Genomic DNA, 15246 nt, shown 5'->3' with positions numbered 1-15246 from the left:
GATTCAGGAGGACCTGAGTTCAAATCCGGTCTCAGACACTTAACACTTACTAGCTGTGTGACCCTGGGCAAGTCACTTAACCCCAATTGCCTCACTAAAAAAAAAAAATGTAATTGGGAAATATTTTTAAAAAATAAATAAAAAAGATAGAACATAGATAATCTTATTATATGATTTTCCAAGTCAATATGCTGCCATGGGGATCCTTATGTACAATTTAGTGGCCTGCTTTCTGTGTCAATTTGACACCATTGATTCCTATTACAAAATTACTCTCCTGGCCCAATACTAGCAACAAAAGAAAAGATGTCTCTAAAAATGACAAAATAAGGAGAAGTAATCTGTCTTGGAAGGTTGGAACACTGAAAGTAACTGAGTAATTTTCTTATGATTTTTGTTGCTGTATTGTTTCAGTCATGTTGACTCTCCATGACCACATTTTGAGTTTTCTTGGCAAAGATACTGGAGCAGTTTGCCTTTTCCTTCTCCAGCTCGTTTTAAGGTGAGAAACTGAGGCAAACAGTGGTAAGTGACTTGTCTAGGGTCACACAGCTAGCAAGTGTCTGAGATGGTATTTGAACTCAAATCCTCCAAAGCTGCCCTTTACTTATGGTAAAATGGTTGTTTTGTTTTGTTTTAATTTTGAAAAATGGTGCTCATTTTAGGGTGAAACTTTCTGATGTTTCAGCTTTCCTCTCTTTCCCCATCACTAATATAATGGTGGATACCAAAGGTCTCAGATCAGGTGATCTAAATGGCTCCATGACACATTGTTCAGGATCCATAATCATTCTAATAAAAAAAATGTCATCACCAGCTACTCTTCACAAATAAGTTCTTCCCTTTTATTACAGTGACTTGTTTTGAAAACTTCAGCCACTCATTTGTTGGGTTAAAATGCTTAATACAAAGCACTGTAAATAATGCTGTTATGAAAATAGATTTTGTTTTCTGTGTCATCTATGCAGGGGCAGCCTTGTGAAGTAGTGTACTAGACTTAGAGGCAGAAAGACCTGGGTTCAAATTCTGCTTCTGACACTGGCTAATCATTTAATCTCTATGTGCCGTTGTCAGTTTACTTTGGTGGAAAGATTTCTTCATCCTCATAAAAATCACAGATTATTCAGGTGTACGGTGACAACTCATATTTCTATTTGCTAGAGCGATTTACCCTGTTTTCCAGTTAAAAAATTTATTAGTACCTCTACTTATATCTTACTGTTGTGATGAGTGAGATATAACTAACTACAGGCTGGTTAACTTTTGTGACTAAAAAGCATGAGCCCATGTCATTTGTGCAAATTTGGGGAGCCACTGATATAAGATAATTAGTGAGTGTGCCTTATCTAGTTCGGGAGGTCCCCCAAAGTACAAAGTAGGGTGCATTTGTCTTTGTTTGATTTGGAGTAATAACTTATTTGATTGATGAGCCCCAGAACCTAAGCAGCGTCGGAGGGAGCCCTCAGCTGGGTCTGTTCAGCCTAAGAAGTTAGTACTTTCTCATTCTAGGTCAGATGGCTAATACCCCAGGACACCAGTGTTGACAAACGCCCTTTCCTCCAGGCGCCAGGTATGGGCAGGGATACAGGGATTGGGGAAATCTCTTTCACTGGCCCAGGGTTCCAAGGCGTTCAGTGTGAAATCTGGCCAGCAGCCCGAGTGAGTAGGAGCCATGTGACTGTGGTGATTTGGAGTGTTCAAGTGCCTCCTGCTTCAGAGCTACCTGATCCGAATACTAAGCAGAGCGAGCGCCGGGCTCCGTGGAAGACGCTGAAGACATTGCAGAAGAAAGGTGCCTATTCCAGAGGTATCTCAAAACATGGAAATGAAAGAGCAAGGAGCGCAAATGGAACCACTGCTACCCACGGTAAGAGACTAGCTGCTGTCAGACTGATTAACCGGGTTTGCTGCAAAACCTGCCAAGCGAGTGGTCTGCTTTAGCTAGGTGCAGAGAGAGTGTGCAGCGAGAGGGGGGGGGGGGAGAATCGCTCCATGGCATATGGACGTGGGTCGCCTCCCATCTCGGGGTGACTGGAATGCACGCAGCAGAGCACAGGGGATTTTTTTCCCACCTTCTCAATATGGATGCACTACAGTGGAAATGTCTCATGTTTTGCTGCTGATTGAAGAGAACGGCTAGGTTTTAGCAACAGGGGCAGCTGTGCGTGTCTCTCTCTCTCTCTCTCTCTCTCTCTCTCTCTCTCTCTCTCTCTCTCTCTCTCTCTCTCTCTCCTCTCCCTCTCCCTCTCCCTCTCCCTTTCCCTCTCCCTCTCTCTCTCCTTCTTTCCCATCGCTTCTTTTCCTGTCTGTCTCTCTGTTTGTCTCCTAGACTGTGCAGTGGTGGCGGCATCCCTTGCATCTAAGCTTTCTCTTTTCAATTATAAATCACAACCCATCCCTGACAGAATCCCCAACCCATTTTAGTCTCCGGGCAGAAAGGTGAGGAACCTGCTGTTGCTACTCCAGGGAGTCTGCTCTGGCTCCAGAAATCAAGGAAGAGGAGAGAACAATGTCTCCTATTTCTCTCTCTCTCTCTCTCTCTCTCTCTCTCTCTCTCTCTCTCTCTCTCTCTCTCTCTCTCTCTCTCTCTCTCCCTCTCTCTCCCTCTCTCTCCCTCTCTCTCCCTCTCTCTCCCTCTATCTCCCTCTCTCTCCCTCTCTCTCTCCTTTTCTTCCTCCCTTCCTTCACATCTCCCTGTCCTAAGAGAAGGGGAAAGGACTCTACTAGTCTGTGGACAAAGAAGGTGTGCATTTGGAGGCTCACACACAGATTTCAATGTCTGAAAGATCCCTGGCTTGTCACACATGGAGACAGTCCATCTGTTTAGCCCTGAGTCCTAAGCTGCCTCCCTAGATTGTGCCCATGGTCTGTCTATTCTTCCCAAGAGCCCCCGCAATCGGCCACAAGATGGGTCATAGTCAGCCTCAGGGGATGAGTCCTTAGGCAGTATCTCATTTCTCAGTCTGGAGCAGCCACATTGCTGTATCCTAGCAAAAAGCTGCACTCTATGGATGCACCAGAGGTGCCAAGAGCCCATCTTCTTCCCATCTACTAGAGCTTTGTGGAGCAGTAGAGCAAAGATCCCTTCCTTTCCTGCACCAAACCAGATGGAGGGACTGTTTCTTAGCACACTGTTATCCTATCTAGTGTCCCCTGCTAGGGACTGGTTGCAAGTGGTCCATTCACAGGAGTCAATTTTCTGCTTGTTAATATTTACTAGGGATGGCACAAGAGACAGGCACACATCCTGGACCACTGTATTTTTCCTTCCTGCTGGGCTCAAAAGCATTGGAAGCTTCCTATTTAGACCCCCAGAATCTCCTCTGGCTACTGAGCATGCCCAGCTCTCTTCTTAGCAGTCAGTGGATTTTTTTTTCTTTTACCTTTTTAGTTCTTCCAGGTCTCAGGTTTGGGCAAAGAGGAAGGAGGCATATGGGAAAAACAAGACAGTCCTCACAAAAGGAATGAATCTGAAAAGGACAGGGCTAGTGTGACTATATAAAAAAGGTAGATGGAAAACATTGGTGATTAGCCTACCTATTTCAGAATATAGGTGTCCTTTTGCAGAGTCATGTCTACCCCAAGCAAAGAGGGTTTATTTTGATATTGGGTTTACACAAGAAATACAGTTAGACTCTCACTTCACACATTTCATATAGACAAGTGCATGTCTCTGTTTCCCTTTAAATTGGGCTAGTTACATACATTAGACTTTAGTTGCTACTCATAGGATATTAAAAATATTTGAGAGAGATCCTATGATTTTCCCCCACCCTCTGAGATCCTGGTTCTTGAGGGCAGGAATCTGCCTTTCTTATCATTGTAAAACATCCTCACACAGTCCACTACTGTTTCTGTGTGATCACAGGCAAGCCACTTCAAGTCACTTAACTTCTCTCAGACTCGGTTTACTTGTCTGTAATATGAGGAAAGTTTTGGTACCTACCTCACAGAGAGTTGTGAGATAATAAATGTAAAGTGCTTTGTAAATCTCAGTGTGCTATGGACATATACATACATATTATTACCTAATACTTGTTAAAGTATGAATAAATGAAAGGTAGAAGCAGCGGCTTCAAGAAAACAAGAACCATAGAGGTAACTAGATGGCACAGTGGACAGAGTGTTGGGCCTAGAGTCTGGAAGACCAGAGTTCAAATCTGATCTCAGACATTTACTAGCCATGTGACCTGGAGCAAATTGCTTAACCTGTTTGCCTCAGTTTCCTCATATGTAAAATGGAGATAATAATAGCACTTACCTCCCAAAGTGGTTGTGAAGATCAAATGAGATAATTATAAAGCACTTAGCATAGTGCCAGCACATATTAAGTACTATGTAAATTTTAGTTATTAATTATTATTATAAGAGGTGGAAAACGTACTCAGGGATGGGAGGAGGCATGAAGGAGGTATAGGGAGTTAGTGAAGGCTCAGGTAAGTGTGAGGAAGTTGGACAATTCAACTATGTGGAAAAGAGCCTGACTAGGATAAACAGGAACCACACCTGAGAAACAGACAAAGGGCTTAGAACACAGAGCTCAAAGTGGTGAGCCAACCTGAGCTGCGGGTTGGAGCGGGGAGTGCTATGGTGTAGGGTCAGTGGCCTTTAGGTTGAAGTCAAATGCCAAGAAGTCAGGTTTTAGAGGCTGCTAGCACTTTGGCATAATCTGGACAATGGCTTAGAGAAAGGAGAGGGAGGAGAAAATGAAATAGTAGGAATGTAAGCTTGGCTAGGATACTTGATCTAAACTAGGGTGGGTGAGTTGATGGGAAGTGGGATTTGAATATCATAGCCAAAAATTTGGAGGGAGCCATTTGGAGATAATAGCAGAGTGATGTGGTCTAAAATAGTGAGAATGGGAGAGGGGGAGTCAGCAGGGAGTAGTAGAAAGACTGGAAATGAGAGGTTAGAATAAAGGATATATTATTTTAATAATAATAGTTTGCATTTGAACAGGCTTTTAACTTTGGAATCACTTCCACATTTCTTATATATCCTTGAAACAACACTGAGGTAGGTAACACAGCTTTTATTATCCTTGGAGAAGAGATTGAGGCAGGGAGATTCGTTTGTTCCACAAACATTTGAGTTTCCACCATGTTCAAGGCACTAACATTAGGTAATAGTGATTTGCCCATGTTCACACAACTTGTTAGTGACAGAAGCAGCACCAGAACCCAGCTCTTTTGACTAAAAATTCAATGTTTTCCCCCCAAGATATTCCTTTTCTTCTCAAATCTCAGATATCAAAAGGGATTTCAAATGATTCCTTTTCTTTTACTCTTCTTTCAACTGAAAAAAAAACACCATTCCCTCTTCTCAGTGATTCCATCCACTCTTGGAATTTTTCTTGTCCTTATATTTATTTAACCTTCTCCACCTTTGGCTTCTTTGGCTCTACAATCTTGGTAGAGGGTGGCCAGGGTTTGGAAAAGAATTTTTTTAGTAGGAACATGAAGGAATAGGTAGAAGATTTGAGTTTTGTAGAAAAACAAGCAGCTAAACTTAGTAAATGACTATGAAGAAATAATAATAATAATAATAATGACAGCCTGATGCTTATTGAAATATATACTAGCTTTCAGGGTTGAGAACCAGGTAGGATATTGGTACTGTCACCAGTGATGGGTAAGTGGGTCAGTAGGACAATGGCAAAGGCCTGGGATTGCTGAGGATGCAGAAGAGGAGTTTGATTTAATCATAGTGAATTTGTAGTGCTGGCAGAGAAATTATTAGTAGAATAGAATTTAGAGCTCGAATAGAAAAACTTAGAGTCCAATCAGAGGCCCAGAGAAGCTACGTGACTTGCCCAGCCAAGGTCATATAGGCAATAAGTAGCCAAGCAGAGTAGCATCCAGATGCCTTTGAATCCAAATCTTTACAGCTATACTCCAAAATAAAAATGTTCAAATGCTCTTTAGAAACCCAAGAATAGGGAACAAAAAGAATCTAGGAGTGGAAACAGAGTATAGAAACAAGAAACATCATCAAAGTGGGACATTAGATTATAGGCTTCTTGAGGGCAGGGATCATCTTTTGTCTTTTCATATTCACAGTACTTCACACAGTGCCTGGCACATAGTAAGCAGTTAGTAGATCCAGTTAGTAGATCTTTTTTTTTTTTTTTTTTGGCAGGGCAATGAGGGTTAAGTGACTTGCCAAGGGTCACACAGCTAGTAAGTGTCAAGTGTCTGAGCTCAAATTTGAACTCAGGTCCTCCTGAATCTAGGGCCAGTGCTTTATCCACTCTGCCACCTAGCTGCCTCTGCACTTAGTAAATCTTAACTGATTGATTGAATGAGCTTCCTGAGGGGAGTGGATGTTTTTTCAACTGAAAAAAGAGTAGAGAAAAAGGAATCTTGTGAATCTTCTTCATCATGCCTTGGAGCAAGTGGTCTCCAAATGATTGTCTCTTTCAGTTGACTCTCTTAAGAGAATAGGACATATATACATACAAATATAACATATATAGATATATGATATAGATATAGAGACACATCAATAAATATACCCCTTGAGATACATATATACACATGTATTTATATGTGTGTTTTGTATATAAATGTATTTATGTATAGATAAATGTATGTGTGTATGCATAGATGTATAAAGTATATATATGCATATGTAAGTATAAAGTATGTGTGTATGTGTATATATATATATATATATTCACACATATATGTATAAAGGAGGCCTAAATGCATGCTTCCCTCTGTCCCTATCCTGCCCTATCTTGCTTGTCAACTATTGCTTCTGTGGTACTATAGATAAGACCCTGTTCCCTTTTTGAGGTATTCTCATGGCCCAACTAGTCTCACAAAATATACTCATCTGAATACAATTTTCTTGTTGCTTCTTTGGCTGCAGAACTAGGCATGTTGGGCAGCCAGAGCAAAATATGAACTGTATTTCAATAGTGTGCTGATCTTTCTCAAAAATATACCCAATCCTAGGAGATCCATTCTGTAAGAAGATATACTTCAGCAATAAGAGTTGCGGTATCATCTTTGTAAAGATGAATTGAGAAATAACGCAGAGTGGAGGTTAGGAGACTAAACTCAGAGTCAGAAAGATTAACACATACTAGCTGTGTGACTCTAGATTAGTCACCTAACTTCTCTGTTCCTTTATTTTTAGAGGTATAGCAACAATGATCTATACCAGTAAATGGAATTTCTACACTGAAGAAATCAAAAGGTCTGGGAGGGGGAGGATGAATTAATATTTTTCATTATAAAAATATGTATTTAGGATTTGGTTTATTATATTTACATTTAATGTTCCATTTGCATAACACATTGATATTAAATATGATATTGGCACATCATATTCCTATTTAAAATATTAATGTGACAATATATATATTTAGAGGTTTGCTTTATCCTTTTTTTGGGGGGGGCAATGAAGGCTAAGTGACTTGTCCAGGGTCACACAGGTAGTAAGTGTCAAGTGTCTGAGGCCAGATTGGAACTCAGGTCCTCCTGAATCCAGAGTCGGTGCTTTATCCATTGTGCCACCTAGTTGCCCCTGCTTTATTCTTTCACATCTGATGTGACACTTGGGATTGAATGTATATTTTTACACAGCTATTCCATTCAACAAATATTATTGGCTAGTATGAGCAAACATTAGGTTCTTTCAAGTTTCAAAGAATAATGAAACACGGCCTCTGCCCTTATCTATAGAGAAGATGGTACAGGTATACAAATAAAATAGAAATGAGACTATCACAAGCATAAAACAAAGTTATGAACAAAGTATAATGTGGGCCTATTTTGAAACCAACCCAAGGGAGCTTAATTATTGATATACCCTAAAGATCTTTTTATGAGATGGTCTCATCTTGAAGGCTATCATGAAACATGAATCCAGAGGACAGTGTTATAACAAGAGTCTGGTGGTGTACTTTAAAAAAAAAAAAAAAACTAACCATAGGGGGTTAACAGTGTAGTGTAACAGAACATCACCGATTTCTCACATAAAATAGAAGGGAATGGAAAGGGCATTTACAAGGCCTTACTGTGTGTCATGCATTGTGTTAAACACTAAGTAGAGAATTGAGACAGTCCCTGTTCTCAGAGCTCACATTCTAATTAAAAAAGGCACATCACATGACAGAGTTCAGCTGCACTTTCTAGTGTTAGAAATATAGATCTGCCTTTAAGATTAGACCTGATTCGTCTAGGTGGCACAGTGGATAAAGCATCGGCCCTGGATTCAGGGGGACCTGAGTTCAAATCCGGCCTCAGACACTTGACACTTACCAGCTGTATGACCCTGGGCAAGTCACTTAACCCCCATTGCCCCGCAGGGCAGGGGGGGGGAAGGGGGGAGATTAGGCCTGACTAGGTAGCACAGTGGATAAAGCACTGGCCCTGCCTTCAGGAGGATCTAGGTTCAAATCTGGCAACAAACACTTGACAGTTACTAGCTGTGTGACCCTGGGCAAGTCACTTAACCCTCATTGCCCTGCCTACCCCACCCCCAAAAAGATTAGTGCTGATTGGATGAGGACATCATATTCTTTTGGAAAAATTGTGAAATGAGATTTGAAAAATCTATACTGTAAACGTTAGAAAAGGACCACAAAGATCATAGTCAAAAAAGCAGTGAAAATAAGTTATTTTAGTTGTGAAATTTGATCTTTACGATTAATTTGAATTTTTATGGATAATTTTTGGCATATCATACTTTAATATTTATTTTCAAGCCTGAGTTATAGACATATTAAAAAGTTTAAATAACACTAAGCCTATTCTCCATGTGGTACACAGGAAGTAAAATTCAATTGAACAAAAAGTTATTCAGTTAAGCAGTTATTTAGTACCAGCTATATGCAAGGGACAACAATGAACCTTCTTTTCCATTTTTCCTCCATATATTATTACTCTCTATAAATCCAATAAAACATATATATGTGTGTGTGTATATATATATATATATGTATGTATGTATGTATGTGTGTGTGGTGTGTGTGCATAAAGGGAACTGGTTGGTAGAATCTGAAAGCCAGAAATGGATTAACTTTACATAAATGTGCAAGAGAACAACTTCAAAATTGTCAGCAATGTTTTATGTAGGAAAAATTAGGGAGTAAATGGAAACCCTTTATGGAGACGATTCAGTATTTCAACATTGGTGTAGAGTGCTCAGATAAGCAATATAATATGAGAAAAGATTTGGCTGTTAATAGATCTGTGTGCCAGTCCCTGCTCTATCATTAAGCAACAGTGTCATCTTCAATAAGTGACTTGACTATTTCTGGGTCTCAATTTCCTCAGATGTAAAATTAGGAAGTTAGACTAGGTGACCTCTAAAGAACCCTTCTTATTTTGAATCTGTGATTCTGTAGTACCATAGTAACTACCTAGAGCAGGGGCTCTTCGGGTCTGTGAATTTGGTGATGGACTTAGAGTGCAGACTGATGCATTATTTTCTCTTTCTCTTTCTTGCTTTTTTAATGGTTAATATAGAAATTTGTTTTGCATGCCTATAAATATTCCTAATGAATTTTGTTTTTCTTGCCTTATCATTAGGTGAGGGATGGGGAGAAGAATTTGGAACTGTATATAATAGTTTTTTTTTAAGTCTCTACTTTGAAAGTAAATTACAATATTTTAAAATTAATTTGATAACTGTATTGCAGTTGGTCTTCTTCATATTCCTATACATTCTATTTTTTGCATTTAAAAGCATTCTTCTGAGAAAGGGTCCCAAAGGCTTCCCTAGATTGTCAGAGGAATCCATGACATAAAAAAAAATTAAGAACCCCTGACTTAGAGAGAACTCTGCCTTTGATGCATTCTGGATATGTGATTATAGGCAAGTTATTTAAGTTTCTCAATGTCCCAGGTGTCTCTCAGAGACTAGATGCTACAGATTGATCTACATTAGTGGAAAGCAGTTCTATAATAATGGAAGTTGTTGCACTCATGAATCATAGGTATGGACCCAAAAAGTAAGGAAACAATAAACACCCCAAAACTAGCATCAAAACAACATTATCTCCTGGATATGACTAATGGGCTAGATACTGGCATAGATGAAGTAAATTTTCCTTCTCAGGACAATAAATGATTCCCCTAAAAATTTGCTCATACAGGGAACATTTTATAGCCTAAGCATTTTACTTCACCTGAATTATTTGGAGTCAGGCTTTATGTAGAACCAGATTGAGAGTTTACAAATTAGGATAATTTAATGGTGGACCATTTCATTACTTTTTTAGTTGGGTTTCAGAAAGAGTGACTCAGATTGTAGAAGCAGGGAAACTAGGGGTTAAATGGGACTAATTTTCTCTCTCCCTACTGAATAGTAGGCTTCCTTCAATGGCTCCACACCTGTGGTGGTGGGTGGAAGGGAAATGACAAGAAGGAATGACTTTAGTCTCTGTTATTAAGGTTGTTTTCCTTATGAGAAATAGCTGTAAGATATTATAGGAACCATTAAAAAGCTTACAGGTTTTAACTTTATTTTTGTGCTAAGAATTCTTTAAAGAATGGGGGAGATAAAGCATGTCTTTCATGCATATATTGAGTGTTGGAATGGGAAGGGATCCTACAGCTTATCTAGTTCAATTTCCTCATTTTACATATGAAGAAACTGAGGTACAAAGAAGGTAGGCGACATGTGTCAAGGAATAAGCCAATTAGTTGAAACTACACAGAACTCAATGGCAAACCACTTCACTGTTTTTGCCAAGAAAACCCCAAATAGGATCATGAAGATTTGGACATGACTGAAAAATGACTGAACAACAATAGAGAACTTGTCTCCTAAAGCAAGTCTGGTATCTTTCCCATGATGCTAGTCATTTCTTCAGTGTGCAATAAGAAGGACACAACTAATTTAAGCTGGTAGTGATGATGATATAATTTATGGGAAAATGTTTTCAAAAATATAAGGGATGATTGGTAAGGAATTAACTTCTTATGTGAGGAAGATTGGAGATTATATTGATGAACTGAGGATATGAAGTTTACTTGTAGCCAGTTCCATACAAATTTACTTGGGCCCAACAGAAGGCCTCTACCCACTCTTCCCTTCCTTCCCTCCTCAAAAGAAGAGAAAAAAATCAGAAAGAGAATAAGTAAAAATGTTAGTAGAGATAGGGCAAGGAATTCCAACATAAGGAAATTGCCCTACCAATGCAGGCAAACAACTTTTTTGAAACTTAAAATATTGGAGAACTGCTGAGGATTTTTGAGGTTAAGTGGCATGACCACGGTCATATGTATCACTGGTAAGACTTGAACCCAGGTCGTTCTGGTCATTTCTTTATCCATCATGCCACATAGCCTCTCCACAGTTTAAAAAACAATTTAAAAATACAATCCTGTGTCACTTAAACGACCTGCTGTACTTCTTCTTTGATGCTAACTGATATCAAATACATCTTTTCTGGGAGGACAATTTAGATTTGCCCAACTCACTATCCAGTTATGAAAGTTTTAAAGTTGCTGTCACTCTCTCATTCCAAATGATTCTCCTCTAGGATGATATGGAAACCTTGAACCCTAAAAGGCATATGAATCAACAAGTAGCTACTTGGTTCTTTACCTTTCATAAAAAATATCTCCTTAAAAGTTAGGGTGCTGGAAAGACAATTAAGAAAAAAGGACATCCTTCAGCTAAACAGCCAGGGGGGCAGAGCTATAAGGTAGCTGAGACAGCAAAGCAAAGATAACAATGGAAAATACTGAGATGAGTTGGTTAGCCAACTTATCAAGGTCTTTTTGGTTTGGTTTTCCAAAAGAAAAATTATTTTGAAAGATTATTTTTGACCCATAGAGAAACTGTTAGAAAAAAAGTCATGAAGTAGAAATTTAATATCCCATTTACTTTTGTTGTATTTATGCATATATATGTATCCGCATATGTATATAGATGTGTAGATTAACCCATATTTTCAGACAATAATTTTTAAAAGTAGGGCTATAAGATAAAATCATCAAAAACAAAAGAGCTATTTGCTTAGAAGGATCCACTGGTGATTTTGTCCAGAGGATTTGATGATAGTATTCATACAGCCAGTATGGTTTCTGGAAGGACTTCAAGGGTATAAATGGAAGACTTTAAGAGGTTTTTTACCTAAACTTTGGCAGTGATAATTGAATTGGTTGACTATTGTTTTATACAGAACAATACAATTTGCTTATCTTTATTTTATTTTCCTTTCTGAAGAGCGAGGAAGGAGAGGAGGAAGTTTGGTAAGAGTTTCTCATTCTGTCCCTTGTTGATGGGGCTTGAGATGTTTTTACTTTTGATTGGATTAACTTGTTTCCTGTGACTACTTTTCACATCCTGGAGATCAGTAAAGTTTCCAAAGGACAAACTTCTTATCAGCTGATAGGGCTTACACCTGTGCTGTCCATTTGATGAGAACACCTGTTAAATCCAGGATAGTTCTCCTTAGCAAATACTAATGCTCCTGATTAGGACTATGAAATAGCCACTTTGAGCTCAGCCCTTGAGCTCCTGAGTCCCTGTTTGAGAGAAGCCCCCAAATTTTCTTCTCAAATGCATTTCTCAGACTAGCTGCAGACACCCCTGTGTCTTGTAGTTTTGAAAATCATGGGGGAACCCTAGCTTTGGCCATTGTAGGACAAGATTCTACAGGTTTCCTCAGGACATGGAGATTCAGTCACTTATGATGTGAGTTAGGATTGAGGGATGTCCTGCCAAGGTCCAAACTATGTGATGATATAACTGACTTATAAATTCTCCATACTTCCATCAAGAAGACTTGTTCATCTGTGGGCTGAATCAGCAGGGGAGTCTATGCAAATTGTATTATTAGATTCCATTAAGTGAGTTTGAGAAAAGAGGATTTTTCCACTGCATATAAAATATATCTGGTTGCTAGAGTAACCTCAAGTTGCATTTGGAATTCTGCTTGTCCTTGCTAATCCCAATAAACCAAAGCTATTCACAGTAAGAAGTTTCTCTTTGACCTTTTTTTTTAAGTTGGACCTCAGATTTACAAAGTTAAAGAGTATGACTAAAAATAGAGACTCGGTTGATTCTTGTTCATACCAACTTTTCTACGTCTTTTTCTAGATGTTCTTTGGGTGCTTTTAAAAGCTACTTTATGATTTGTCCACTGCTTTATAAGAATCTATTTCTAGGGACTGGGAATAGAAAAACATATTTTTTAGAAATTTTACTTTTCCTTCCAAGTCAATGAAAGCAGTTTTCCTCACTAATAAAAGGTAGTTGGAGTCAAAGGATATTATAACTGGAAGGAATCTATAGTCTTTGGAGAACATCAAAACTGCTTTTAGGCCAAAACTATTTGGATCAGCTATATCTTCACAATAAGGGCTGCCCTGGGGTAGTATAATAAGTAAACTGGCATTTATGAAGTACCAACAACATGCCAGTCACTGGGGATACAGAGGCAGAAATGAGACAGTTTCTGTTTCCAGTAAATACTTATTCTGGTAGGGAGATGCAAAACCTGAGAGGAATGGGAGACAGAAGTAGCATTTTTAGTTTAAGTAGTCTAGGGATTGTAAGTGGAGTATAGGGTCACATTCTTTATAGTTAGCAATATGGTATTTCTTTTCTAGAATAGGAAGTTGAAAAGCAGGGGGTGGGGAAGGAAGAAAGAGGTTATTTTAAGGATAGGCCCTGGTGTCTAATGGCTAACTGTCTGAATGAGAGGTGGAGCATGATATGGTAGGGAACAATATGAACAAAATGATAAGGTACTTTGGTGTTTGTTGGATTTGTATTCAGTTTAGGTGAATATATATATTCCCCAATTTTATGCCTTCTTCATTCCTCCAGCCCATCTCTTAGACTTCCCCAACAACTTAGACCAAGGTAAGTGGAAATAATTTTCCTTATAACAAAACCCCAAATTTACAACTTTTATGGTATGATAAATTAAAATCTATATCTGTAAAAAACTAATGCATCTTAATTCCCTGAATTAATTTAAAGTTCACAGTTTGTGACTTTCAGTTTATATTTTCTGCAACACTCCAAAACTCCATGTATGCGTATTTAACACACATTAGGTACTGTAGCTTTCAGGAACAAGTCATAGTCCCAGGACACTTTTCTATTGGTGTCAGCAAGACATATTAAAATAGCAACTCCTGAACAGCTATTTTAAGTTTTTTCCTACCTTCTCATTGACAATTAGGATCATTCATTCCTTTAAAGCATACCTTTGCAAATGAGTCATGGCCTCTCTCCATAACAAAGACCAGTATTAAGTTGTCAAGGCAAGGATCAGTGACAGGGCATATGATTTTCCCAACTTCGACTCACCTAATTCTTAAGGATAACTTCTCTTTATTCTTTATCAATGGCTGCATCTATGCTAGGAAACCTAATTCTTATTCTGGAAGTTTGCTTTAGGGAGGGAAGGGAGCTAGCATTTGTTAAGCACCTGTTAGGTGCCAGACATTGTGCTAAGCACTTTATGAAGATCCAATCCTCACAAAACCAATAAGTGTTATGATCCCCAATTTACAGTTGAGGAAATTGAGGCAGTCAGAGGTTAAGTGACTTGCTTGTGGTCACACAGGCCATTAGTCTAAGACTGCATTTGAACATAGTCTAAGACACTAGTCTAAGGCTGCATTTGAACTCAGGTCTTCCTAATTCCAGGTCAGTGCTCTATTACTTTGCCAAGTCATCTAAATTAGTAGAGGGAGAGCAGATGGTTAAACACATAGAAAGAAGGAGGTAGGACAGATGGCCAAATGATATGTGTTGGCACAAGGCTACCAGATTGGAGAATAAGGGTTAGAAAGAGAAGGTGGAGGGAAAGTTTTGCGGCTAGTAAAGTCAAAGCTTCCCCCAAATCAAATGGATTTCCTCATGAACTAGTGAGGACCTTGTCATGGAACTTGACTAGACAGAGGTTAGATAACCGGTACTCAGAGATATTGTAGAAAAGGTATGGGAAGGGAAGTTGGAATAGATGATGTCTAAGATCCTTTTTCTAAGTTTGTAGTCTAAAATATAATGAAGACAATAATTTGTTTTGGCAAAATCACCTTCGTTAATTCTGACATACAGGAAGAGAAATAATATTAAAATTTTGAGACAAATGTGGCAATAGTTAATCACCTTTTAAAATGAAGTTGCTTTGTAAATATAATGGCATTTCTTTTCCAGTAGTGACCATTGTGTGACAGGAGCACAAAAAGAAACAACAACAACCATTCAACTAGACTGTAGTCAAAGCCATAGTTAGGATGATTCAACTAAGGCCTTGCCCCT

The 15246-nt window shown here is 38.8% G+C and overlaps 1 protein-coding gene across 1 annotated transcript in view; it reads left to right on the top strand.

The window, feature by feature from the left end:
• The first annotated feature begins 1501 nt into the window (after positions 1–1501).
• SLC4A10 (solute carrier family 4 member 10) overlaps positions 1502–15246 on the top strand; it is a 373536-nt gene continuing 359791 nt past the window's right edge. Inside the window, exon 1 of the mRNA XM_043991250.1 lies at positions 1502–1867. Coding sequence (XP_043847185.1) covers positions 1820–1867 — 48 coding nt within the window. The 5' untranslated portion in view covers positions 1502–1819. The remainder of the gene's footprint in view (positions 1868–15246) is intronic.

This window comes from Dromiciops gliroides, chromosome 3 (assembly GCF_019393635.1).
Source record: "Dromiciops gliroides isolate mDroGli1 chromosome 3, mDroGli1.pri, whole genome shotgun sequence".
Lineage (NCBI taxonomy): Eukaryota > Metazoa > Chordata > Mammalia > Microbiotheria > Microbiotheriidae > Dromiciops > Dromiciops gliroides.
This window is presented reverse-complemented; position numbering and strand designations above follow the sequence as displayed.